A 25945-nucleotide genomic window follows, 5' to 3' on the forward strand; every position below is an offset into this window, starting at 1 on the left:
GCCTCGTGTCCGCACCGGGAGAAAAGAGCATTCCGGAGAGCTGTCGGGAGGGAAGACCCTTCCCCAGATGAGAAGGACCTGTAGCAGCGGGTGAGGTGGCCTGGGCAGGAGAGCCGGGCGGCCACAAGTGCTGGGCAGAAGGGGAGAAGGCCAGCACACGGGGCGCCGGGAGCCGGCGTGGGGCGGATGCGTGGGCTTTCTTGGGGGGGGAGGGGTCAGCTGAGCCAGCAAACAGGAATTGTGAAGCCAGAGCTCTGGTGGTGTCACTGCAAGGGGCTCCTGGCGCTTTAGTGCACGGCAGAGGGATTGATTAGAGAACAGAAAATAGTGCAGGTGCGTGCATTCATTCACATTTCAGTGTTAATGGAGAAAAAACATTCCCGTTCACCCTCACAACACAAACATTATTCCTGATTTTGTGTATTGCATTTTAGTCTGTGTTCACATGTGACTTTTATATAATTGCATGCCATTTTCTCTTCTGCTTGTAACATTTAATGCTTTCATAACATTTTTGGTATTTATAATTGTTCTTTGTCATGACTAAAAAAAAATTTTTTTTAAATGTTTATTTTTGAGAGAGAGAGAGACAGAACTCGAGTGGGGGAGGGGCAGAGAGCGAGGGAGACACAGAATCCGAAGCAGGCTCCAGGCTCTGAGCTGTGAGCACCGAGCCCGGTGCGGGGCTCGAACTCATGAGCTGCGAGATCATGACCGGAGCCGAAGTCGGCCACTCAACCGACTGGGCCCTCCAGGCACCCCGTTTATCATGTTAAAGCTACATGATGCTCCATAATTTTTGTTCATTTATTCTTTGAGATAGAGTTCAAGAAATCAAATTATTTCAATTTCAACATTTGTATAGTTCCTATTAACATTTTGTAATACATCTTTTGAAAGAATTCTTCAGATGTACGACATGTATTGATTTTCCCACAGCCTTGCCGGTGTGGGTTGTCAGCACTCAGCTGGCATCACGGAATTCTTACTTCAAAATTTTTAAGTCATCAGATACAGGGGCGACTGGGTGGCTCAGTCGGTTAAGCACTCGACTTCAGCTGAGGTCATGATCTATGAGTCTGTGAGTTCGAGCCCCGAGTCGGGCTCTGTGCTTACAGTTCAGAGCCTGGAGCCTGCCTCGGATTCTGTGTCTCCCTCCCTCTCTCTCTGCCCCTCCCCCACTGGAGCTTTCTCTCCCTCAAACCAATAAATAAACTTAAAAAAAGTAAGTCATTGGATATACTAATGAACTTTTCTCCCTTTAGAATTTTGTGCCTCTACTCACTTTAGAGGACTCGTCTGTAAGGTGTAGCCTTACAGCCGGATGCCTCTTGCCACTCGGGCACACCCCCACCCCCACCCCGTACCCACGGGACCGCCACCGCCATCTTCTCCAGTGCCCACAGCCCGTTTGGTGAATACGCCACCACTTCCGTGCCCCCTTCTGGGCACGGACATCTGGGCTGTGTCCCGTTGTTGGCTCTCGTGAGTGAGGCCGCGGTGGGCACTCTGGTGGGTGTCTTTTGTCTGGGTGTCTGTGGGGCGCAGACCGAGCCGTAGGCTACCGGGTCGTAGGCCACATACGCGTTCAACTTTACTAAGTGCTGCCCGAGATTTTTCTCAGTAATGACTTAATTATTTAATAAGTATCAGTAGCTTTTTAAATGTGTAACATATCCACGGAGGGAGAAGATGTTTATAGGTAAAATTTCCTCACATGTGGAAAGGAGAAAGTACAATAAACCTTCGCTTTTAAATTTTTTTTTTTCAACGTTTATTCATTTTTTCTGGGACAGAGAGAGACAGAGCGTGAACGGGGGAGGGGCAGAGAGAGAGGGAGACACAGAATCGGAAACAGGCTCCAGGCTCTGAGCCATCAGCCCAGAGCCCGACGCGGGGCTCGAACTCCCGGACCGCGAGTTCGTGACCTGGCTGAAGTCGGACGCTCAACCGACTGCGCCACCCAGGCGCCCCTAAACCTTCGCTTTTAAAAAAAAGTGGCACATTGGGGCGCCCGGGTGGCTCAGTCAGTTAAGCGTCTGACTTTGGTTCAGGTCCTGATCTCGCGGTTTGTGGATTCGAGCCCCGCATTCGACTCTGTGCTGACGGCTGGGAGCCTGGAGCCTGCTTCAGATTCTGTGTCTCCCTCTCTCTCTGCTCCTCCCCTGCTTATGCTCTGTCTGTCTCCCTCTCTCTAAAAAATAGACACTAAAAAAAAAAATTTTTTTTTAAAGTGACACATCATAGTGGCCCCACATCTAACACACATATAATCTGTAAATTTTGAGCCCACCATGAAAACTGCACTGTGCTGAGTGCAGGAGAAACTTACTGAAAGTAGTTTTAAACATAAAAAAAAGCAGCACTGATTTTTAAGCTCTTCCCCCAGAAGAGGGGGGCAGGTCGAGCGGGCACTGGCTTCACTGTGCCAGGCTGGGCATGGCTTTGGTTTCCCACGATCCTCTGTCCTCTGTGTGCATGTGAGAAACTGAGGCACGGGGTCCCACTGGCTTGTGGTGTCGGTGGTGGGATTTGAATTCTGAGTCCGGAGCTGTCCCTCAGAGCGACTGGAAGCCACGACGGACAGAGCGAGGCTCTCTGGAACAAGGACGGAGTGTGGAGGCTTTTGGATGTCATGGAAACATTTCTTAAAACAGCGTTGTTTGTTCTGATTGCAAAGTAACACATATTAATCACACACAAAAGAAGTTAAACACACAAACAAACCGCAGAGAAGGAAAGGAACACCTGCCATTATCCCCCACCCAGGGGAAGGTGCTCACCTCCTGGTTCTTTGCTGGTTTGGGCGTGCTTGCTCTTTAAACGAAAGCTGCACGTAGCACGCACACAGTTCTTGGTTCGTTCTTTCCCCTTAACTGTATGTTACGGACCCTTTTCTGTGGCACTAAATAGTCCTTTGTAGCGTGCTGAATGGCTCCACGGTATCACATTAACAGTCAGATACTACAATTCATGTGAACGATTCCCTTTCGCCAGACATCAGGTGACTTAACAATTTTTCATCGTGATGATGCCACAGTGAGCACGCCTGGACGCAAATCTTCACGAAGACCCATGAATATCTTCTTCATGTAAATTTATTTTTCCAACAAATGTTTTATTTTTCTCATTGACATGGGTACTGATAAAAGTGTGAACGTGAAAATCCTTTTATTCCTCTAAAATTTATCCAGAAAAGCACGAAGGTAGCGGATTTAACTTTTCGTGGCTAAAATGTAATACTCTCACGTGTGTATATCGTGTGATTGTTACGGCTGTTGGACTCCTTTGTGGGACGTGTAAGGTGTGCGAACGTGTCACGCCATCTCGCCCCTTCCCCCTCCCCCCCCCCCCGTGGCTGCCCCCTCGGGCGTGAGCACGGTGTGGGCGTCTCAGCTCTGCCCAGGCAGTGGCTCCCTGTGCCCCGTCCCCTCCACTAAGCCGCGTGCAGCGTTCGAGGCTCTTTGGCGGAACCCCTGACAGCTCTGGGCCTGATGCTGGCCAACTGAGCCACTTGGGGACAGAGCTTTAGGTGTCTTGTGTCTTTAGGGCTGGAAATGATGGGGCAATGTTACGTAGCTTGCAATCTTAAAGATCCTCTGCAGGCGTTTCAGACTTGTCTTTCGAGCAGGCACAGTCAGGTGGACTCCCAGAAGCGCGTGCTCCCAGTGTGGTAAGAGCAGCAGTGAATTGCAGGGGTAAAGCTGCATTTGATTAGTTGGGACTGCTGTGTTCAGTTAAGGGACAGGGGAGGTGCTCATGTGCTCCTTTATTGTACTTGCAGATCCACATCATCGATTTTGATGACGAAAATAACATCATCAGTAAGAATGTCCTCCTCCATCAAGTGGGTGAGATCTGGCACATTAGTGCCAGTCCTGCGGACAAAGGTGTGCTGGCCACCTGCTACAACAAACGTGAGTATTCTCAGGTAGCTGCACGCATCCGCGAGCTGGGCCTCACGTCGCTCGGGGGTCAGTGCACGGTTTACGAGATGTGATGATCGGTCAGGGTGCTGCGCTCACGGAGAAGTTGTGTTTCTGCAGGTGGACGCTTGCCGCGGTTAATAGGACCCAGAATCCCGGCCCGTCCCGGCACTGTGACCCCTCGGGGCTGGGCAGGGACGTGCGGGGGGTCCTCGAGGGGCAGAGGTCGGTGTGCTCCTAAGGGCAGCTGGTTTGTGCCTCGTTGCCCGCGTGCGACGCCCGTTAAAGGGTGAGGAGAGGGCAGGACGGTCGTCTTCAGTGACGCCTTCCCCACGCACAGCACACACGCGTGTCGGGTGTCCGTGCTCCTCGACCAGCTTCCGCCCGGTCTGCTGTTTGCCGCTCCCGTCTCTGGGACCTTCGACGTCTGTGTCCATCCAGACGTCTGTGACGCCCAGCCGGCCACGCGTCGTCTCCGTTGTCCGTTCTGTCGCTGTCAGTAAGTGGTGTTCGGATTCCGGCTTTGGGGAAGAAGCTCACGTTCCGTGTTTCTCCGTAAGCCAGAATGAGGGGTGCTCCATGCTGTGTATGCTCTAGACCGCTTCCCTCGCTCACGCAGCGTGCTGGGTACTTGTGAGCGCCCCATGGTCTCGTGCCCCACACTCTGTCTCCTTCTTCCTTCCTGCCCCAGCCGCGGATGTTAGTGTGTGGGGCTGACTTCTTCCGTCACCAGCCAGGTTCCCGGGACGCCCCGCTTCCAGAAACCTCTGCTTAGGTTGTCTGTTCCCACGGGTTCTCCGTAGGGGTCTTTCTGTGTGACTTCACTTGCACCTGTGTTTAACACTTCTTTTCTTCGTGGCAAAAAGGTTGCTTTCTGAAAGGTCTTTTCCCCCTGAGCCCCTTGCTTTCTTTATCTCTTACTCTTAGCTTGGACTTGCCTCATTCCGCCGAGAGCAGCCGCCCAGAGCCCACTCCGCCCTTGCCTCCTCCCCCGTCCTCAGTGTTGGGCTGGGGCCCCCTTCTTGCTCCCGTATCTCAGGCCAAAGTCATCGTGTCAGCTGGCTGTCACAGCCGGAGTCCTCCCGGAGCGCATTTGGGATGTACTTACGTCCACGCCCCCACGCCCCAGCGCACTTGGTGTTCACGGTCAGAGTGCCTTCCCTGTGACGGCCCGGTGCTGTTCCATGTAAGGCCCGCTGTCCCTGCACATGGCTGCAGGTCCGTTGTCCCCCTGCCACCCGGTATTGTGCCTCTGCCTCCACCCGCCCTTACGGAGCACCCTGCCTTGGTTGGAGATCGCTGGAAGTTTCTGCGAGTGAAAACAGAGGTGGTCCTCTTCAAGAAAAGCGACCTTCAAACCAACTTTCAAAAGGGGACCGGTTCCCCTTCTGATTAACTTAAGCTCAGCTGACCTTGATTTTACCTCCCGAGCCCCGTTGCCCCTGCCGTCAGACGCAGCAGGGTCGCGGGAGTGCTGTCCTGGCACCTGCACCTTACGCTGTCCTTTTGAAGCAGAGTGTTGATCTTGCCTGCGCTCATGGGGAGAGGCTGCAAAAACGTGTCCCACTGTGGTGGCCGTCATGCGCCCCTGGCGTATGTGAGCAGTGCCTGCCGCCCCAGGGGCCACGACCCTCTCCTGGGCAGAGCACGGTTGTCACCTCAGGCCCTCGGCCACGACGGCCCTTGCCCGGGGCACGGGCACCAGTGCAGGGTCAGCTCTGGGCGTGCGTGTGGCTTCTGGGTGTAATCTGCTGTCGGGTCAGCGCCTGAGCCACGTTCCCCTCCATCTGTGGCCTGTGGAGCTGTGACGTCATCTGCCCGTCACAGGGCGCTGGGACAGGTGTGGGGTAACAGCTGTTGACGTTTTGTCCACACGGGAGGGTGGGGGTTCAAAGCAGCCGCTGGCCACCGCTGTTCCTAAAGGCAGACGCCACTGGAGGGTCCGGGGTGGGTTCGGCCCGGCGCCCTGTCCGTCTCTGCCCCGCAGGCTCCTGGGCCTGCGCCCCGGCTGTCCTCGCGGCTTGGTGGAGCCACGGGCACGTGGGCCGGGGACCAGCGCCAGCCCATCCCTGCGTCTGGTGCAAGCTGGCAGGTGAGCTGGGTTCCACAGTCTGCCAGACCAAGCCGTGTGCACAGGCCGCCCTGAGACGGTCCCTTCTCTGCCAGGGACCCGCAGGGGTGGCAGGAGCCCACACCCTGTCCTTGCGCCCTCCAGCCTCCTGAACGGACCCCTCCTGTCCCCGTGCTTTGGCCTGTTGTCCTCTGGGCGTGGCGAGTGTGGGGCGGCCCACCCGAGCCCTTTGCCGCGCTTTCCTGACGGCGAGACTCGTGAGGTTAGCCACCGCTCTTCCTGGAGGGGTCGAGTGCTCGCGGCCACCGATCGGGCTTCCTTTGTGCTACTGTGGCCGCCCTCCCTCGGTTCCTTCTCTCCCCTTCCAGAGTCGGCAGCAAGACACAGGCCGGGCTGCCGTGCGCTCCCGGGGCTCCGGCACGCACAGCCCGCCATGCCGCTTCCGTGTCTGCTGCGGCGGCACTGGGTTTCTGCTGCCTGGTGACGAGGCCCCTCCGTCCTCTTTCCAGAACGTTCCCCGTCTGGGCCTCCGCTGGCAGCGTCTCGTGTGTGCCTGTGTCCTCTAGCAGGCTGTGCAGGGCAGTCTGTCCTCCTCCCCAGGATTCTGGCAGCCTGCACTTACGTCCCCGGGCCCCTGTGGTTTTGTTCGCTGCACAGGAAGGTGCCACGGACACGGCACGTCGTCCCCTGCACCGTCCCCATGGTCGCGAGGCGGCTCGGCCTCGCTGGTTCTCTGTCGGGGCCTCAGGCCTGCGCCCCGGGTGTCGGGTCCACTTCCTGGCAGAACTGGGTCCCAGGTCCCGGGTGTAGACGGGAGTTGGCCGTCAGCCGGGCTGTGAGCAGCTGTCGGGTTAAGCCCCAGGTTGGTGGTGGCCTCGCCCCGGCTGTCTGCGGGCGGGGGCGGGGCGCTTTGCGGTCGGGGCCTCGGGAAGCCCGGCCTGCTCTGCTGCGGCTCCGTGCTGGCGGCCAGCCCCTCTGTGCCGTGCTTGCCTCATCCGGCAGCCTCTCTGGGAAGAAAGACCCGTTTCTCGTGGCGTTCGTGGCCCAGTCCTGGGAGCTCAGCTCTCTCCCGCCACAGGCGGGTCTCCGAGGTGTCGGTCCAGCGGGGCACGCTCATTGCCATCGAGAAATGCCGCGAACGCTCTCCGGCTCTCCCTGCCCTCCTCCCCGCGCGGCCCCAGCCCCTCGAGCTCCGAAGCCCTTCGTGGCTCCCACCTGATCCGCACCGCTTGTCCGCGCGCGTCCCGCTCCTGGCATGAGGCCCAGACGGCTCCCCTCCGACGCCTCCGGAACAGCTCAGTCAGGGTGTATGCTCGCCCTGCGGGCTTCGTGCCCGGCGCAGGCTGCAGAGCAAGTGCGCGTGCGCGTGCTTGCACGTGGACACGCGTGGGCCGGGCTCCGCTCTGAGCTCCCCACCGGTCGTGAGGCTTCCGCACCGCAGCGCGTCACGCGTGGCTCAGGCCCAGGGTGACCCAGACTTGGGTTAAAGGCTGCAACCACACCGTGCCCCTTGACCTCCAGCGATGCCGGTCTCGTATCGTGCTGCCCCCCCTTAGCGTCTGGGCTGGTCGGGGGCTCTGTGCAGGTGTCACCACGTGTCCCGGTCGTGGTCGTCTTCCGGCTCGTGGGTGTCAACACCGCAGAGACCCACCTGCCCTTCGCTGCCCCTCACGCGCATGTCCGTGCCCTGCTTGGTTCCTCTTTCTGTTCCCGTCGGTCTCCGCAACATTCCGGGCAGCGGGAGCGTCTTTCAATCGAGAGACCGCGGGCCTCCGAGCCATGTCCCCAGGCCCTGAGCCTTCCCGCCAGTGGAGGGGCCGCTGAGGGCAGAGAGCGGGAGGGAGGGCCGACGGGCAGAGGTGGCGCGGGTCCCAGGGCCGGGGGGACCTGTTTCTAGCAGAGAATTGTCCCGGTTTAAGGCTGTTGTCTGCGTCCCCTTCACTCGTGTCCCGAAACTCTTCCCCGTGGATCTTACTGGGTGGAGGAGGAAGGGACCAGGCAAAAGTGGGCTCGTGTGCAGCGTCAGGAAACGGAACCCACGTGGCACGGTGTCCTCTCCTGGAGCATCTGGGCATCGTGTTTGTCGTGAACAACTGTGCCTAAATTACATGCACGTGGTGCGGCGTGCGAACTGCCTCTCGAATTGGTGGAAGTCTGCACTGTGGTAGAACTCCTGTGTGTGTGCACACACACACACACACACACACACACTCACACACATTGGGACATCACAATGGCCTTGTCAGTGAAAGCGCGGAATTGGATTGACTCGCAGCTCATTTTAAAACATGCAGACGAGGACGTTCTCTGCGTACCTTGTCTTGTCCTTCCCAGGAGCGGTGTCAGACAGCAGCTCTGCTCGTACAGCCCGAGTAGCCACCACCTGCAGGCAGAAGCCTCTAGAGTTACACTCTCTTCACGCTGTGCAAGCAAATGACCGTGGACTGGCTGTAGGCTAACGTGATGTAAATACTCCCGCTTCTCTGCTTCCGGACGCCACACCCGCCCGTGCTGGCTTCCGTCCGTGTCGTGTAGGAGCAAGCGAGGGGCGTGGACTGTCACGGACTGTCCCTAGGGAGCTGTGGTTGCCGCCGACGTGATGGTGGCCCTCACCCGGGACAGTTAGGGAGCCGTGTCCTCGGAGTGTGGGTGGTGGGGGCAGACTTGCATGACAGTGAGCTCTTCTGGGTCTTTCTCTGTTTTTCTGGGAGCAAAACTCCAGCTTCTGTTGCTGATAGTTTCACAGGGAGGATGTGTCAGCATGGGGGACAGCTTTCCACGTGTGCACAGCCAGGGCACGTGGGAGGAGGGAGGTTGTACCGCAGAGCCCGGGCGGTAGGTGTGGGGCCCCCTCGGGGGACAGCGGGCCACACTGCAGACGAGGACCGCCTTCAGTTCTCCCCCCGACGCTCACCGCGGAGGGGCGGTGTTGCCGTGGCCTGGAGCGTCCTGGTCACACGGGGACAACACTCGGGATGTATCTTCCTCATGGCGCTCTGCCTTTGGCGCTGTGGGTACTCCCTTGACCTCTTTCCCCTCCTGGCTGCACTTGACAACATGCTTCCGTGAGAGCACGAGCCCCGTGCGCGTCCTGACTCCTGCCTCAGAGTCCCGCTCTCACCCACGTGCTCGAAGGTTCCTTGAGAAGGAGCGCCCGCGCTGCCTAGAAGCTGAGCACGCGGCTCGTTTAAGACACCGTGACTTCAGGGGCACCTGGGGGGCTCAGCCGACTTCGGCTCAGGTCACGATCTCACGGTTCGTGGGTCCGAGCTCCGAGCTGGGCTCTGTGCTGACAGCTCGGAGCCTGGAGCCTGCTTTGGATTCCTCTCTCCCTGATCCTCTGCCACTCAGGCTCTGTCTGTCTGTCCGTCTCTCTCAAATATAAAGGAACACAAAGAACTAAAAAAAAAAAAAGACACTGTGACTTTGCTGCATTCCTTTCCTTGTTTTCTCAGTGAGTGTGTGTACTTTTTGTGTGTCCCCTTACACTGGGGTGTGTGTGCGCGTGCGTGTGCGCGTGCGTGTGCGCGCACCAGGGCCCCTCCTTGGTCAGCAGGGGGCACCAGCGTCCTCCTGTCACTCTGGTTGTCCCCCCCCCCCGCCCTGGGTCCTGGTTGGCTGCGTCCTCAGCCGATTTACAAGCTTCCCTGCACTTTGCAGACGGTGTTCTAGATACCGTCACAGATACGAAGACCTTGCTCGAAAAGCATGTGGCAGAATCGGGTTCCCTGCCAACATCTCACTGAGGTGCCCCAGGTGGTCGGGTGTTCTTACCTGGGCCGGTACTGAGCTCAGTTCCCTGATCCCTGACCCCTGACCCTCGACCCCAGGCTCCCAGAGGGACTCTCTCAGCCCTCAAGGCCCCGGATGCAGCAGGGAGCAGGGCCAGACCCCAGGTGCTGGGGGACCTGTGTCAGTGGGCAGTGGGGACCCAGGTGCAGGTGCCCTTTAGAGGGGGCATCTCGGCATGTCCCCCCAGCGTCCCCCACCGAGCCTCTGCCTTCCCATGCTTCACCTGCCTGTGCTCTCCCTCCCTCCCACACATCCTGAGCTCCTGCTTACCCTTGGAAACGCCTCCTCATGAAAGCTCCCTCCTCCCACCACCCCACCCTCCAGCCGGGCTCACGGCTCAGCGGGGCCAGCACAACAGGGTGCGGATGGCTGTGAGGCTGGAGCAGTCTGGCTGAGGACAGTGTCCTCTGGAAGAATCTCTGAAACCTCCTCGAAGAGTCAGTGTAAACCCTTGGAAATAGATGCTGTCTCCACTTTGGCTTGGCTGCACCTTCGGGAGGCGGAGAAGCTGGAAATGGTTCCCAGAGCGGTGACTCATGAGCTCACATGCATGTGGTTCCCCTGTCAGCACGTCAGCGGGGCTGTTTACGGTCTTTGAGCCTCTGTTTCCTCATCTGTAGAACGGGGAGAGTTGCTCCTTCCTCAACTCCACGGAGCTGTTGGCACTCACAGGACGTACCTGGACTGCCCTGAGAATTGCAGTGTCTGCGATGGTGTCGTTATGGAACTTGTTAACGTTGTTCTGTCTTGCTCTGGCCCTGGCGCTGTTCGTCTAGTTTTCTTTCATGTTCAGGCCTTGACTCGGGATCTGGGGAGAGTGTGCAGACCGATCCCTGCTGTGTGCTGATGCCTGGCACGTTCTCTGTGCCGAGCACCACGCTGAGCTCTCTCCTGGATCGTTTCTAACCCCCTGCAAGACGAGAGGCGCCTTCTGTCCCTGTCCCCATGTCACAGATGAGAAAACAGACTTACAAAGGTCACCTGGCCAACCCTGGTGGACCGGGGGCGGGCGCCGTGCCCTGTGCCTGGGCCTTGCCCCTGCAGATCGCACACCTTCCCGCCACACCTGTCCTGCCTCTAAGGGCGAATGTCAGCGCACTCTTCGCAGGGAGAAAAGTGTTTCTGGCAAAGGCCGGTCCCCTTCTATTTCGGGAAGCCTGAGCACGGGGAGACTTGGCTCAGTGTCACGTTCAGATGGTCAGTGCGCCGAGGCACGAAGGCTTGAATTCGGCGTGAGGACGGTGTTGGGCACGGCCCTTCAGGTGACACGGCCCAGGAAGAGCTCAGGCGCCCCGTGGGCATTGGCTCTGCGATGGGCCTCCTGAGACGCAGGGGCTGCTGGGGTCCTTTCTCCCCCTTGAGGCTACATGCTTTCCGCACCACCGATGGTGGCGCATCAGAGACTGCTCGGGGGTCGGGCCCTGGGCCCCACTGACCGGGGGGGGGGGGGGGGGGGGCGTTTCTCCGGCCCCACAATTTCCATTCCAGGCTTCCCGGCATGCCCGTGTGGAATCCTTGCAGCGACGGGATGAGAGTGTATCATTCTGAGAGATTATCTGGGGTCTTCGGTGGGCAGGGAGTTTTAGTAGAAAGGAGCCATGGTGTGATTTAGCTTCTCTGCTAGTGTCTGAATTCCCAGAGTCAGAGGTTATGTAGGATTCATTGTTCCTGCATGTTGGTGACGTCTGCTACTTACAGACTGGGTACGGGGACTGTGAGCGCCTGCGTTTAAACTAATGAAAATCATTGTAGCCACGCTGTCCCTGCATCGTCAGCAGCCCCTACGGTAACAGGCTGTGGCACGGATCACTTCCTGGGTGTCACTTGTTTTGGGCCCTGGATTCTGGCTCCGGGTGGCGCCTCCCACTGTTGCAGACAGCCTGTCTGTTAAGTTGGAGTTCGATGCACAGAAGGGCTTAGATGCTCCTAGTTTGTCCCGAGGTCACAAATCAATTTAGGAGGGGTTTCCAGTTGTGGACATGTGTTCTCACTCCAGATTTTAAAATTATCACGAATGATTGATTGAATTTCTGTTGCGCTTGAGATGTAGCGCTGAAAGTTGAGGACGGAAAGACGAGAGTCCGGCTACCAGGCTCTAGAGCCGTGGCCCACGGGGCAGACGCGGAGGCAGTGCTGACGTGGCCTGTTCGGTTAGCGTGCTTCCGAGACCGAGTCAGGATCCTTTCCACGTGTGCACAGTCCGAGCTCTGTGCAGGCCCTGAGGCCGTGGCACCGTGGAGAGCAGGAGGGGAATGAGGAGTGGGCCGGGCCTCACCCTGATGTGGGCCACTCTGGGGTCGGGTGTTGGGACACCCCTCACGGTTTGGGCACTCTGGATAATTGCCTGTGAGGACACTTTGTTTTTAAGAGGAACCGGTGTCCTTTGGGCGTGGATGGGGACTCTACGAGACAGGGCCCATATGTCTGTGGGGCTTGGTTGAGATTTTCACCCCTGAGAAGTAAACAGACTGGCTTCTGTTCCTTCTGTTCCTCGCGGGGGAGCCTGGTGGGCGGTGTCCTCAGCCTGCCTGGTTCCAGGTGTGTCACCTTCCCCGTTGTCTGGAACGAGGACGCTGCACTGGTCGATTCCTGGGGCTCTCCTGAGCCTCCAGCCGAGGGCTTTCTGGAAGCCGTGGACCAGGATACCATGGCTTCTGTTTAAAGCTGCCGTTTACCAGTTATCTCTGCGTCGAATTAGAAAATTGCATTTTTGAGTTTAAATGGCTATTTTATGAAAATAAACTCAGGGAGGAAGTAGGTTTTCCTTGGAGAAGAATTCTTTTAAGGCCTCTCTGTGGGAGACCATAATTTTGAGATGACGGCTGAGACCCTGGAGGAGCGGGGCACACGAGAGGCCGGGGTGGAATCACCGAGATCGCCGTCAGGCGGTGCGCCAGCTGAGGAGAGGAGCCGGGGAGGCGCCCTGCACCCCAGATCCTGTCATTTCCGTGGCACACGGGCTGCACACGGGCTGTCGGTCTCCGGCGAGAGCTTACTCTGTCTTGTGCGCAGACGGGGTGGAGCGCTTCTTCCCAAGTGCGCGGTGAGGACAGGTGAGAGGTGCTCTCATGGTCCCGGTGCGGAGAAGCAGAAAGGAAAGAAGTTGGGGATGGTCACAAGAGACCGCCCCTCGGGAGCCCCTCCAGGGAGCCCCTCGGGGCTGGGGACCGGCCGGCTTCCTCCCGCGGCGGGCTCGTTGAGAGCCCGCGTCGCGCAGGTGTCATACGGACGAGCACCCGTCTTTCGTCTTCACGCCGTACCAAGTAAAGCGTGTTTTGAAATGAAGACGTTCTGTGTTCCATTTTAGCACTTGAACGTTCTGTGGGCTCCCGTTCTTCTGTGACTGACGAGAATAGAGTCGCTGGACCTCTCTTTGCTGGAATAGCTGTGCGCTAACCGAGGTGTCAGCTGCTGATTTCATGCTGGAGGCGGAAGCCCAGATGGGCTCGCAGTTGAGTGCGTGCGCCGGGTGTGTGCGTGCGCGTGTGCGTTCCCTGTGCGCCGCGTGTACTGGGGGTATCGGCTGTGTGCGTGCTGTGCAGATGGAGCGTGCTATGTGTGTGGTATGTGTGCTGCGAGCTGTGCGTGCCCGGTGTGTGTTGAGGGTATATGGTGTGCGTGTGCTGAATGTGTTGAGAGTATGTGGAGTGTGGGAAGAGTGTTCATGCTGTGTGCCTGGAGGGTGTGTGCTAACTGTGGGCAGTACGTGCTGTGCATGAGCTTGTGGAGAGTGTGTGCTGTGAGCGCCGTGTGTGTGTGCAGAGTGTGTGGAGAGTGTGCTGTGTGTGTGCAGAGAGTGTGTGTGCAGTGTGCTGTGTGTACAGAGAATGTGCGGAGAGTGTGCTGTGTGTGTGCAGAGTGCTGTGTGTACAGAGCGTGGAGAGTACGCGTGGAGCGCTTGGAGCATGGGCAGAGAGGGACAGGGAGCGGGAGGCCCCGCCCAGAGACTTGCTTCACGCTGGCCCCCCTTGCGGGTGGGGTACGTGGGCCGCGGGGTCATTACTTGGCTTTTACCCTCACCGTCCCCGTGTAAACATGTGGGCACAGGACGGTGAGGACAATGGTGATGAGGACGTTGACCATTTAGTGTTTAGGTACCAGGCGGGGGCTGAGTGCATTATGTAGATTATCTAGTTTTTAAGTTTACTTTAAAATGTTTTCCCGGCTTTTCTTTTTGGATATGATGGACGTGTAACGCTGTATTAAAGTGCGCTTGGGTGCACATATTGTGCAGGGATCCCCACGGTCCCCACGGTAAGTCTGCTCCCACCGTCACTACGCCCAGTGACACACGCGCTTTGTTTTGTGTCTTGTGATGAGGTCGTCCAAGATCTACTCTCTTAGCAGCTGCGGAGTGTGCACTAGAGTCAACTAGTCCCACACTGTGTGCCCACCCCCGGGACTGACTTACTCATTACTGGAGTTGGTCCTTTTGACCGCCTTCACCGGACTCTGCGCCCCACCCCTCCCTGCCTGCATCAGCCAGTCTGTTCTCCGTACCCATGAGCCAGTTTCTTTATTTTTAAGATTCCACGATAAGTGAGATCATACGGTGTTTGCTCTTCTCCGTCTGCCTCATTTCACTTGCTGTATAATGCTCTCAGGGTCCATCCACGTCACACGTGGCGGAATCATATTTCCTTGTATATGGTGTGTGTGTACATGTTCAGTGACACTTTGGATCACGAGTAACTTGTTCTGTGAGCGTTCTGCAAGACGAGCAAACATTTCTAATACATTTTAATTCGATAAACAAAAGGTGTCTTGCAATACGAGTGGTACGTGACGTGGAATGTCACATGATCACAACTGAGCCAATTGTTCTCTCTCTCTCTCTCTCTCTCTCTCTCTCTCTTTCTGTCTCTGTCTCTGTCTCCCTCTGCGGGATTGGGGGTGATCGTCAATGCAATGTCACTTTTCTGCAAAATCCTCAGAAGGAGACAAAGGCAAGTGTCATTGGATAGGTTCCTTGTTAAAGTTGCACAGAAAAAGATTCCATTGAACCAATAGAGAGCAGTGATTCTGTTAGTGATGGTGAAAGTCGTCCTTCACAGTAACCCTCCCTTCTCTTGTCTCCCTCACACCAGCCACACAGGTTTTCCAGGTAAGTGCAGGTTGTTTTTCTTTGTATTTTGTATTATTTTGAGGAATCTTACGCTATTGTAATAATTTTTATATGAATATTTTAGGGTTGTGGAACGAATCATCTGAGTTTCCACTATTTTTTATTGGGAAATTCACTTTGATATACAAGTGCTTTGGATTACAAACATGTTTCCAGAATGAATTATGCTCGCAAACCAAGGCTTTACTATATGTGTATACACACACACACACACACACACGTAGATATACACATTGTGGTATACACACACATACGTAGATGTACATATACACATTGTGGTATACACACACATGTACACAAACACATATATATATACATTGTGGTATACACACACATATGTAGATGTACATATACACATTGTGGTGTACGTACAAATATACATAGATGTGCATGTACACATTGGTATATGCACACACACATGGAGGTCTATATACATATTGTGTATACACAAACGTATGTAGATACATATATACATACACGTATACGTACGCGTATTGTATACATACGTGTACGTAGATGTACATATACATATTGTATATACACATATATACATAGATGTACATATACACATTGTGGTGTACACACACACACATATAGATGTATGTATGCACATTGTGGTATACACACACATACGTAGATGTACATATGCACATTGTGGTATACACACACATATACGTAGATGTACATATTCACATTATGGCATATACACACATGTAGATATACATATTGTGGTATACACACATACGTAGATACACATATACACATTGTGGTACACACACGTATACATAGATGTACGTATACATATTGTGGTATACACACATACGTAGGTGTACATGTACACATTGTGGTATAAACACACGTATACGTAGATATACATAAACACGTGTGGTACACACACATATACACAGATGTACATATACACATTGTGGTATACACACATACATGTAGATGTACGTATGCACATTGTGGTATACACATACATACGTAGATGTACATATACACATTGAAGTACATACATACACACATATACGTAGATGTACATGTTCACATTATGGCACGTACACATATGTAGATATACATATACATATTGTGGTATACACACATACGTAGATACACATATACACATTGTGGTACACACACGTATACATAGATGTACGTATACATATTGTGGTATACACACATACGTAGGTGTACATGTACACATTGTGGTATAAACACACATATACGTAGATATACATAAACACATTGTGGTACACACACATATACATAAATGTACATATACACATTGTGGTATACACACACACACACACACTCACGTCACAGTCTCTATTCGTTCATCCATCGTTCATCCTTCCGTGGACACAGATTGTTTCCACGTCTGGGCTGTTGGAAGTCAAGCTGCAGTGAACATGTGGACAGCAGAGTATCCAGTTTATTCTTCTGTTGTTGTTCGCATATTTCCAGTGAGGAATTTGTTAATGTGATTTGCCAGGCTAGCAGCACCTGTTAGTAGTGGAACCAGGATTTGGATCTGTGCGGCTTGGTTCCAGAGTACCTGCCTTATAGGTTATTAGGCTTTAAGGTTGTTGTTTCTGGGGGAAGAGTTGTGTAAACATGCCCTGTTATAAAAGTGTTTACTTCTTGGTTTTGTCATGAAGGATAGAGATATCGTGGTCACCACTTTTGAGTGATGTTTGTAACGACGTACAAATATTAGAGCTTAGAGGCCAGTGAGATCAAAGATCTCAAGCACAGGTCCCTTTGTCTGTTCAGAAATATAGTTCTATTTTATAGCCCCAGATATCTTGTAGCTGGGGTAGGTCCCAGCGTCCTCACTTCTTTGGCGTTATCCCTGTCGGCACAGGGTCCCTGACTGTAAGCAGGACGTCCTGTCCTTCCAGATTGGGGCTGCCATGCACTCGGACAGGTTTATCGGTGCAGTCTGACTTTGGACGCACTCTTGGGGATTCAGGTGACTGACTCTGTTACCAGAATCTGTTTTGGCTTATGAGTTTTGAACAGCAGGTCAGGACATTCGGACTGTCAGGGTCCTCTGAGCATGGTTGAGTCCCTTAGATGTCTGGTCCTGGACAGTGAGGGCTTGAATGCTGAGGGTCCAGACAGCACGGGATGCCTTCATTGTTCTCACTCAGTCATCTTCTAGAAATGAGGCAGGATTCCAGAATACAGGGCGTGTTTTAATTAGCTTCTTTTTTTTTGAGATCCTGTGCTGAACTGTGTCTTACACTCCTGACTAACCTCTTTGGGTCCCATCTGCATCGTATCTCTGCCCTCATTGACTTTCTGTAGCACCTCCAAATTTAGCATCATCTGGAAATTTAATTAATGTGCTGTTTACTGCTCCTTCCAGATCGCTAATGAAGATGTTAAATAAGACTCGATCCCCAGAGCAGCCCGCTGGACACCTCCTCGCAGCTTAATGCCCCGTCATTTATCAGCACGCTTCGTTTATGTCCTTCCTCCGGGTTCCAAACCGCGAGGGGGTGCTTAGACAAAGCTCAGTTCGAATTCATTTTTCCAGTAAGACTGTAAAAAATACTGTGCCACATTCCTGCCGCCACCCCAGATATGCGATCTGCTTTGTTCTTCCACAGGCTGGTGGTCTGCTCTCCGCCCTCCTTCTCACCTTCTCCTGTGGCAGAGAGGGAGCGGTTAGCGGCCACGGGTGGCGAGGCCAGACCGACCTCTAGATCATTCCTGTCTGAAGGCGTCTGGCCGTATCTTAGTCTCCTTGGGTCACGGAGACAGACCGGCCTCCTGCTCCCTGTGTCCTCACGTGGTCGTCCCCTGTGTGTCTGTGTCTTTGTCTTCTCTTCCGCTGGATTAGAGCCCACCCAGATGACCTCACTTAACTTCAAGGCCATGTCTCCAAATACATCACGTTCTCAGACACTGGGGTTAGGGCTGCACCATGTGAATTTTGCGGGACCCAACTCAGCCTGTAACAGCTGTGGATTATTTGATTGATCCATTTACTTACACAGGAGGTTTCGGGAGAGAGTTTCATCTGGATTCGGTTCTCAGACCCAATGTTGCGTAACCTGTCCGGCCCTTACTGCGTTCCTGTCATTTCACGACGTGGTTCCTTGAAAGGGGCACAAGCTTCGCTTTTGTGTGTTTGAGTAAAGGCCAGACCTTGGAGGCCCGCTGCCTGTTGGGCTGAGGCATTTCACTTGCTCACTACTGAGACTGGAGTGGGATTGGACAGGTGTGGTCAGGAGGGACCCGGCAGGGGATTCGGCCTGCGGACAGTTCAGTAGGAGGTGTGGCCATGGGTGTAGCACGCGGAGGCCTGGTTGAAATCTGTGGCCAGGAGGGTTAGCTCCTCTGTCCCATGCAGCCTGCTTTGTTGGAGGTCCCCGGGCAGGTGCCCGGGGCTCCGGGACAAAAACACGCCGTGCAGGCGCGAGGTGGCGGTGGGTGGCATGCGGCCAGGGCAGCCCAGGTGCAGGCACTGTGCCAGCAGCAGTTGGACAGCTGGGCTGGGGCGGTGACCACACCTGTGCTCTGTACCTGGAGAGAGCGGGACTTCCCAGGCCAAGGCTGGTGTCCTCCTCCCTCAGCCGGAGGGGGGCTGGGCGGGGAGCAGCCACTCAAAGGGCAGGGTGGAGTGAGACGTGCAGGCCCCAGAGTCAGGGCGGGTCTCAGACCAGGCCTGTGTTTTCAGAAGATGACCCTGGATCCGGAGGGGATGCCCGGACCCGAGGGAGAGCCCCGCTGCTGTGCCTGTGCGTGTCGTTCTTGTCATTCTGTGGTCCTGTGACTCACCAGACATAAGATCACGCCAAGACGGTCTTACAAAAAGCTGCAAGTACTATGAAAGGAGAAAAACATTCCCAGCAGCTTGTACCATTTGAGGGAGACGGGCCAGAGGAGGGTCTTTAAAATAAAAAACCAGAAGCGTAAGCCCGAGATGGAGAATAAAGGGGAGAAGATGCGGCCTGGGGTTGGTAAATCAGGATTCTTTCCATCTTCCGTGTAGCTGGCGACTTGCTTGCCTTGGGACCCCGTGGCGGGCGGGTGAGTGGCAGCTGGTGTTACCGCAGCGGGAGTCAGTCTCGCACCCCGTGTTTGGGGCCGAGCATCCCACCAGGGCTGGGAGGCGGCTTTCCGCAGAGGGAGGTGGACCGTCAGGAAGACCGTCGCTCACGGCAGCACGGGGTCCTCGGGAAATCAGAGCAACGAGGAGCTGACAGCAGCGGGCTGGGTGATGCGCGGCCAGCACGTTGGCCCTGGCCCTGCTCACAGGTGGCCCGGCTCTGCTCCGTGGCCGGTGCAGCCCTCCCGGGCCCCAGCGGCTCAGTATGGGGATGGCTCGAGCCGTCGCCGGGACTCCGTGGGCCTGGGAGTCGGGGGCGGCTGGGAGGCTCTGTGGCCCCCGCCGAGTGCGACCCCAGAGTCGGGGTGCGGGCCAGACGCACGTGCTGGCACAGCGTGTCCTAGCCTTGCCCCCTCCTCCACCCTCCCTGCTTCCCTCCTTTCTCATCCCAGGCTCGTGATTCGAGTCCTAAACGCATCCCAAGCTGCGAGCTGTGTGACGAAGTCCAGTCTAGGCACCGGCTCTCGTCCTGGCCCCGGAGGTTATCAGCTCCGCGGCCTCGAGCCCTGACGTCCTTCTGTACCTGTCAGGCTGGGACGACGAGGACGGCATCTCGTGACTCCCGTGACGAGCAGGCCCCCGTGTGCCGTGTCTTCTGCTAGCTTCCCCGGACGGCCTTTCTGTGCTGGGCTCCCCGTCCGTGTGTGGGCTCCCTGTCCTGGGGATCCCTCCACACCGGGTTCGGGCCCCCCAGCCCCCCGACTTCTGTAGTCTCGGGCCGCTTTTCAGGCCAGCCTCTCCACCTTCAACCTCCCGAGTTCCTGCAAGGGTCCGCCTGTCACGGGGGTGTCCTCCCGCAGGGGGCCCACCTCGTCCTCCGTGCCCAGCCCCTCCCCGCACCTGCACGGCACTGCCCCTGTGGGTGGAGCCTCACCCAGCTCGGTCACTCGTGGCTCAGCCAACTCCCGGTCCTGCGTCCGTGGGGCGGCGATCCGTGGTGAAGCTGAGAGGGGCGCGTACGGCACCAGGAGGGCCGACAGAAAACACGTGACACCCCGTTAAACTTGAATTCCAGACACGTAGGGGTGATTTTTAGTGTGATTATGTCCCGTGCAAACTGTTTCTGTACTTTTCAGTGTGGTAGCCCTGGTCGGAGGACACGCTCCGGACAGAAGCTCAGGTGCCGTGCGCCCGGGGGAGGGGGAGGCTGGTCAGGCAGTGGTCTGTGGCTGTCAGAGTGGCAGGTGGGCCGGCAGCTGTACCCTTCGAGGGCTTTCTTCAGCCCGGGCCACCAGAAAGAACTCCCGGGGCTCCCAGAGTGCAGGTGTTGGGTGTCCCCAGCCATCCCCCGTCTCCGCCGGTGGCGGCCCTGCTGGGGACCGCGTCTCCCGGCCGGGCTGGTGCTTCTCACAGCCGCACCATTTAATTTGCACCTCTTGCCACCTGTCCCTCGGACGTGGCCGTGGCGGTCACGGCGCCTGTTTCCTGCTCTCCCGGGACAGCCCGCCGGTGCTCAGGTCTGCGCGCCTGACTCCGGAGGCCGTGGGTGGCACGCGCGGGCCTGTGGAGCCGCAGCCGGCGTGTGGGCTCGGCGCCCGCCGTGGGGGGCTGCCCTGCTCCCACCCGGAGGGGCTCTGCAGAGGCCTGATGTCTAGATTTTGGTTCAGTTTTGCTTTGCATGGAAACGGTTTTGTGAAGGTGGTCACGTGCCTGCTTAATGATTCTGACTGCAGAGAAGGCTGTGCAGCAAAACGTCAACCTCCCCTCCACCCCTAATCAGCAAGCCCCACGTTTTCCTGCCGCGGTGGCACCACTGTTACCCCCGGGGAGTCGAGTAACTCAGAGTTAGAGGTGGGGGGGGGGCTCATCCAGAAGGAAGCGGTGTCATCTCGAGTGGCCGTATTGTGGGGAAGAGCATGCAAGTTACTTGGAAAACCTGAAAAGGAAGATGTGTGTGAACGAGCCCTCCTCACTCCACCGGCACGTTCCGTACAGCCCTTGTTGGGTCTAGTACGCAGTCAGAAACGAGGCCCTCAGAGGCCCCGAGGCTCTGGTGAGACCGGGGGCCCGGCGGCTGGGGAAGGAGGGCGTGAGACTGCAGGCGGTCGGGAGGCCCCACTGCTCCTGGGGCTTCTCCACCATCTGTCCTGGACACTTGACGTGTTACCACTGGAGAGCCCGTCCTTGGAGCGTTGAGGCGAGTGGCCTTGCAGGCAGCTGCGCTGGAAAACTCAGAAGGAAAGAGACCTCAGTCCCCCTTCCGGCCTGCGGGACTCGACGTGCTGGGGCCATCTCCCTCAGCGCCCTGGCAGGGCCGGCCGTCACCGAGTCCCTCAGGCGGGGAGAAGGGAGAGACAGGGTGTCCCCTCAGCCTGCCCAAGCCCCACTCGTGCTGTTGTCCCACCGGCAGCTTTTGAGGGCCTCCTGTTGTAGGCCAGGTTGTGGTCATTGAGGACCTGAAGAGGAACGAGGCCTTCAGGGGGACCCCCGTCAGTAGGAGAGGGGGACCATGCATGACCCAGTAACCGGCACAGCAGGAAGGAAGTGACCGCCCAGGGCCCGATGGAGTTTTTTATGGTGTTCATTTATTTTTGAGAGAGAGAGAGAGACAGAGCATGAGCGGGGGAGGGGCAGAGAGAGAGGGAGACAGAGAATCTGAAGCAGGCTCCAGGCTCTGAACTGTCAGCACAGAGCCCGACGCGGGGCTTGAACCCACAGACCGCGAGATCATGACCTGAGCTGAAGTCAGATGCTTAACCGACTGAGCCACCCAGGCACCCCTGAAATGTTTTTTAAATGTGAAAACGAATCCTTTCTAGAATCCCCAGATGCTTGAAAGTGTGTCGTTTGTACATTCAGTACCTCGTTCCTCTGCTCCCTGGCCTACGTCAGGACTATGAAGTTGCTTTCGTATGAAGTTGATGACGTCGTGAAAAATGTGGGAATTTGCAGTCAGTCTCTGAGTGAATTTTCTATTTGATTTTGAAGGGAGAACCTATAAAGACTCTTGCTTTTAGTATCTTACTTACATCAGACCCCTTGACTGTTTACGGGAGCTGGTCTTGGATGGAACGGTATAGCAGGATAAGATCTATAGAGATTTCCAAACCCACTTCCACTTTCTGTAAAAATCTACACAAGTTACAAAGCCCAGATAATGCATCTGAAAACACACTGTGTGTAGGGAAGAGTTGCTAAAAGATAAGGAATTAATAGTGTTGTTTTTTTTTTTAATCCTCGATATGCCGTTTGAAAATCAGATGAATTTGCGAGTGTAAAACGTGAGACCGAGGGGAGTGAAATCCTGGCTTGTTCCTGGCCGTCAGCGTGGGAGGTGCTGGAAACCCTCCTGCCTGCACACGGGTGGTAGCCTGGTTACAGTCACATGCTACGTTGCACTTTTCACAGCACTTGCCGCGCTATTTCAGTGTGATATTTCTGGTAATCTTCTGAGTGTAGACATCTTCATATGCCCATTTTATAGATGAGGAAATACAGGTTCAGAGGAATTCATTTGCCTGGAATCTCATAGATAATATACCAGAATCAAAGTTTCCAGAGAAAACTACCATTCCCCCCGCCGTCCCCAACGATGGTTTCTCCTAAGGTGTGGAAAACTTAGACTGATTTGTTAATTTGAAAAAAATATATATTTTGGGAGGAAAGAATAGAAAATTTAGTAGTGTAACAAAGTTTAATACATAAAAATAATCTTTAAAAATTGTTTTTTTTAACGTTTATTTATTTTTGAGACAGAGAGAGACAGAGCATGAACGGGGGAGAGTCAGAGAGAGGGAGACACAGAATCTGAAACAGGCTCCAGGCTCTGAGCCGTCAGCACAGAGCCCGACGCGGGGCTCGAACCCACAGACCGCGAGATCATGACCTGAGCCGAAGTCGGCCGCTCAACCGACTGAGCCACCCAGGTGCCCCCAAAATAATCTTTAAATATGTGTGAGATACGAGAGATGTTGTACCCAAGTATAAGTGTGCCCTAAAGATCATACAAACTTACTGTAAAGTTCAGATTCACTTTTATTTTTGAGTCATCAAGACTTTTAAAAGGCTTTGAGGGCAGGGGCACCTGGGTGGCTCAATCAGTTAAGCATCCGACTTCAGCTCAGGTCACGATCTCACACCCTGTGAGTTTGAGCCCCGCGTCGGGCTCTGTGCTGACGGTTCAGAGCCCGGAGCCTGCTTCAGATTCTGTGTCTCGCTCTCTCTCTGTCCCTTCTCTGCTCATGCTCTGTCTCTGTCTCAAAAATAAATAAAAACATTAAAAAATATATTTAAAAAAAGGCTTTGAGGACTTACTGATACTTCTGTACTAACAAGTTAAAAAGGAATGGTTTTTACGATATCTTAAATATCCTGTTCTTTGGAAGCCATTTGTGTTTTTTTTAGATTCTAGGGGAGAAGAGACAGCAAACACCTGTTTGCTGTGGTCGGTCCTCACTTCCCCCTGAAACCCTGTTTTCTGCCCCTAGTTCTGCACTGAGCACGTACTCCTAATGTCTCAATCACTCCTCACCTCTGCTCTCTGACACAGTGTGGTGATGTGTGGGTTGACACCTGTCACTCAGACAGGGTGGTAGCCGGCTGCTTCTGTCCCCAGAGGGACTGTGTTAAAGACAGAATGTTCCAGTTCAGAGAGTCCCAGGGAGCTTCCCTGACCTCCGTGCAAGCTGCCAGCACGAGGGCGTGCAGCCACACTTACTCAGTCCAGTCCAAGGAACAGACTCGTCCCGAGGTGTCTCTACTGATGCTTTACCCACGTTGCTGTGTGTTTCCTGACCCTGTGTGCGCGTCTCCGTCTGGATTTCCCCTCTTGGTGGTAAGTCGCACAGGCGTTATTAGATGAGCAGGGAGCTGTGAGTCAGTGAGGGAAATCCTCATCCCAGGGGGAGGGATGTGCCTTTTGGGGGTCAGTCCTGGTCCTGGGCAGGCAGCGGCCGTACGCGGGCCCCTCCCTGCCTCTTGTAGGGACGGCCCTCTGGACGATGCTTTGGAGGTTGGGTTGTTCTGCCAACAGTGTAGTTGGGTTGTATGTGTGTGTAGTTTTTGTTTTGTCTCTTGGCCCATCTTTGTCCTTTCCGCCGACCTACTTAGATCATGTGCATTGAAATCTCTGGTGGCTCAGGGCTCAAGCCCAGCATCTTGTTTGTTCTCCTCACTTATCGCTGGTCCTGTTTCTCTCTCCTCGCCTTCTGCGGGCTACTCGAACGTTTTGCAGAATTTCATTTTGATTTATGTACGGTGTTTGCGAATGTACTGTGAGTTTCAGTAGTGTTTGCTCTAGATATTACAGTCTACGTACACGACTTACCAACTCTGCTTTGGAAGACGTCTGGAACCTTTTACTATTAGGCCCCTTTGCCCTTTCGACTTTTCAAATATAATCATCTGAAGTGTTTTCTCTTTATTCATCGATCATCACATGTACTGTTTTATATGTAGTTACATGTATATGCGTGTATGTACGTATGCACGTGTACACACATGTATGTGCATGTGTATATACATATATTGCACACATGTGTGTGCATATATACACATGTGTGCTTATACGTGTCTGTGTGCGTATATACGTATACGGTAAAACCTTAGATTGAGAGTAACTTGTTCTGTGAGTGTTCTGCAAGACGAGTGAACGTTTCTAATACATTTTAACTTGATAAACGAGCGACATTTTACGACAGGAGTAGTACGTGACACTGAACGGCACATGATCACAAGTGAGCCAGTGGTCTTTCTCCCACCCCGCCCCCCCCCCCCCCCCCCCCCCCCCCTTGCTGAGGGATTGTGCGTGATCGTCAATGCAGTGTCACTTTCCTGCAAAATCCTCAAAGGAGGCAAAAGCAAGTGTCACTGGATAGGTCCCTTGTTAAAGTTGCACAAAGAGAAGAAGATTCCATTGAGCTGATAGAGAGCAGTGATTCCATTAGTGACAGATAAAGTCATCCTACACACTAACCCTCCCCTCTCTTGTCTGCCTCCCACCAGCCACGGAGGTTTTGAAAGGTAAGTGCAGGTTATTTGTTTTAATTATTGTTCTTTATATTTTGTATTTTTAGAAGTTTTGTATTATTTTACCGTATTGTCACCATCATTTTTTTTTTTTTTTTTTTTTTTCAACGTTTTTTATTTATTTTTGGGACAGAGAGAGACACAGCATGAACGGGGGAGGGGCAGAGAGAGAGGGAGACACAGAATCGGAAACAGGCTCCAGGCTCCGAGCCATCAGCCCAGAGCCTGACGCGGGGCTCGAACTCACAGACCACGAGATCGTGACCTGGCTGAAGTCGGGCGCCCAACCGACTGCGCCACCCAGGCGCCCCTATCACCATCATTTTTATATAAATATTTTAGGGTTGTGGAACGGATCATCTGAGTTTCCAGTATTTCTTATGGGGAAATTCACTTTGATATAGAAGTGTTTTGGATTACAAGCATGTTTCTAGAACGAATTATCCTTGCAAACCAAGGTTTTACTATATGTGTGTATATACGTGTTTGTATAAATGCATACATATATATGAGCGTGAATATATACATATGTGCGCACTTACACACATGTATGCACACATATACATGTTTGTGCACATATACACATGTATGCACATTGAATATTTTCCAGCCCTGTTCTCCCCACCTGTCCTGAGATGTCACGGATATGAATGTTGGCTCAGCTGTTATCATCCCACAGGTTTCTGAGACTCTGTTTATTTTGTTTTTTACTTCATTTTCTACCCAGCATTCAAGTTGAGTATTTTCTATTGTTCTGTCTTCAAATTCATTGATTCTTTCCTCTGTCATGTTCATTCTGCTGTTGAACCCATCCACTGAGGGTTTTTTTTTTGTTTTGTTTTGTTTTTTTTGGTTACTGTATTTTTCAGTTGTATGACTTGCATTTGGTTCTTTTTTATATCTTCTCTCCCACTGGTGAGGTTTTCTGTTTTTGTTTTTTTTGT

General features: G+C 54.3%; 1 protein-coding gene across 7 annotated transcripts in view; it reads left to right on the plus strand.

Annotated features, from left to right (window-relative positions):
• EIPR1 (EARP complex and GARP complex interacting protein 1) overlaps positions 1 to 25945 on the plus strand; it is a 122181-nt gene that overhangs the window by 22547 nt on the left and 73689 nt on the right. For 4 of the 7 annotated variants that reach the window (XM_047845205.1, XM_047845206.1, XM_047845208.1 and 1 more), the window contains one exon: positions 3785 to 3917. The exons of 1 other annotated variant lie outside the window; for it this stretch is intronic. In XM_047845205.1, coding sequence (XP_047701161.1) covers positions 3785 to 3917 — 133 coding nt within the window. Of the gene's footprint in view, positions 1 to 3784; positions 3918 to 25945 lie in introns of those variants that run through there. 2 more of the 7 variants (XM_047845207.1, XM_047845212.1) reach the window with 1 other exon arrangement.

The sequence above is a fragment of the Prionailurus viverrinus genome, unplaced genomic scaffold, assembly GCF_022837055.1.
Source record: "Prionailurus viverrinus isolate Anna unplaced genomic scaffold, UM_Priviv_1.0 scaffold_33, whole genome shotgun sequence".
Classification (NCBI taxonomy): domain Eukaryota; kingdom Metazoa; phylum Chordata; class Mammalia; order Carnivora; family Felidae; genus Prionailurus; species Prionailurus viverrinus.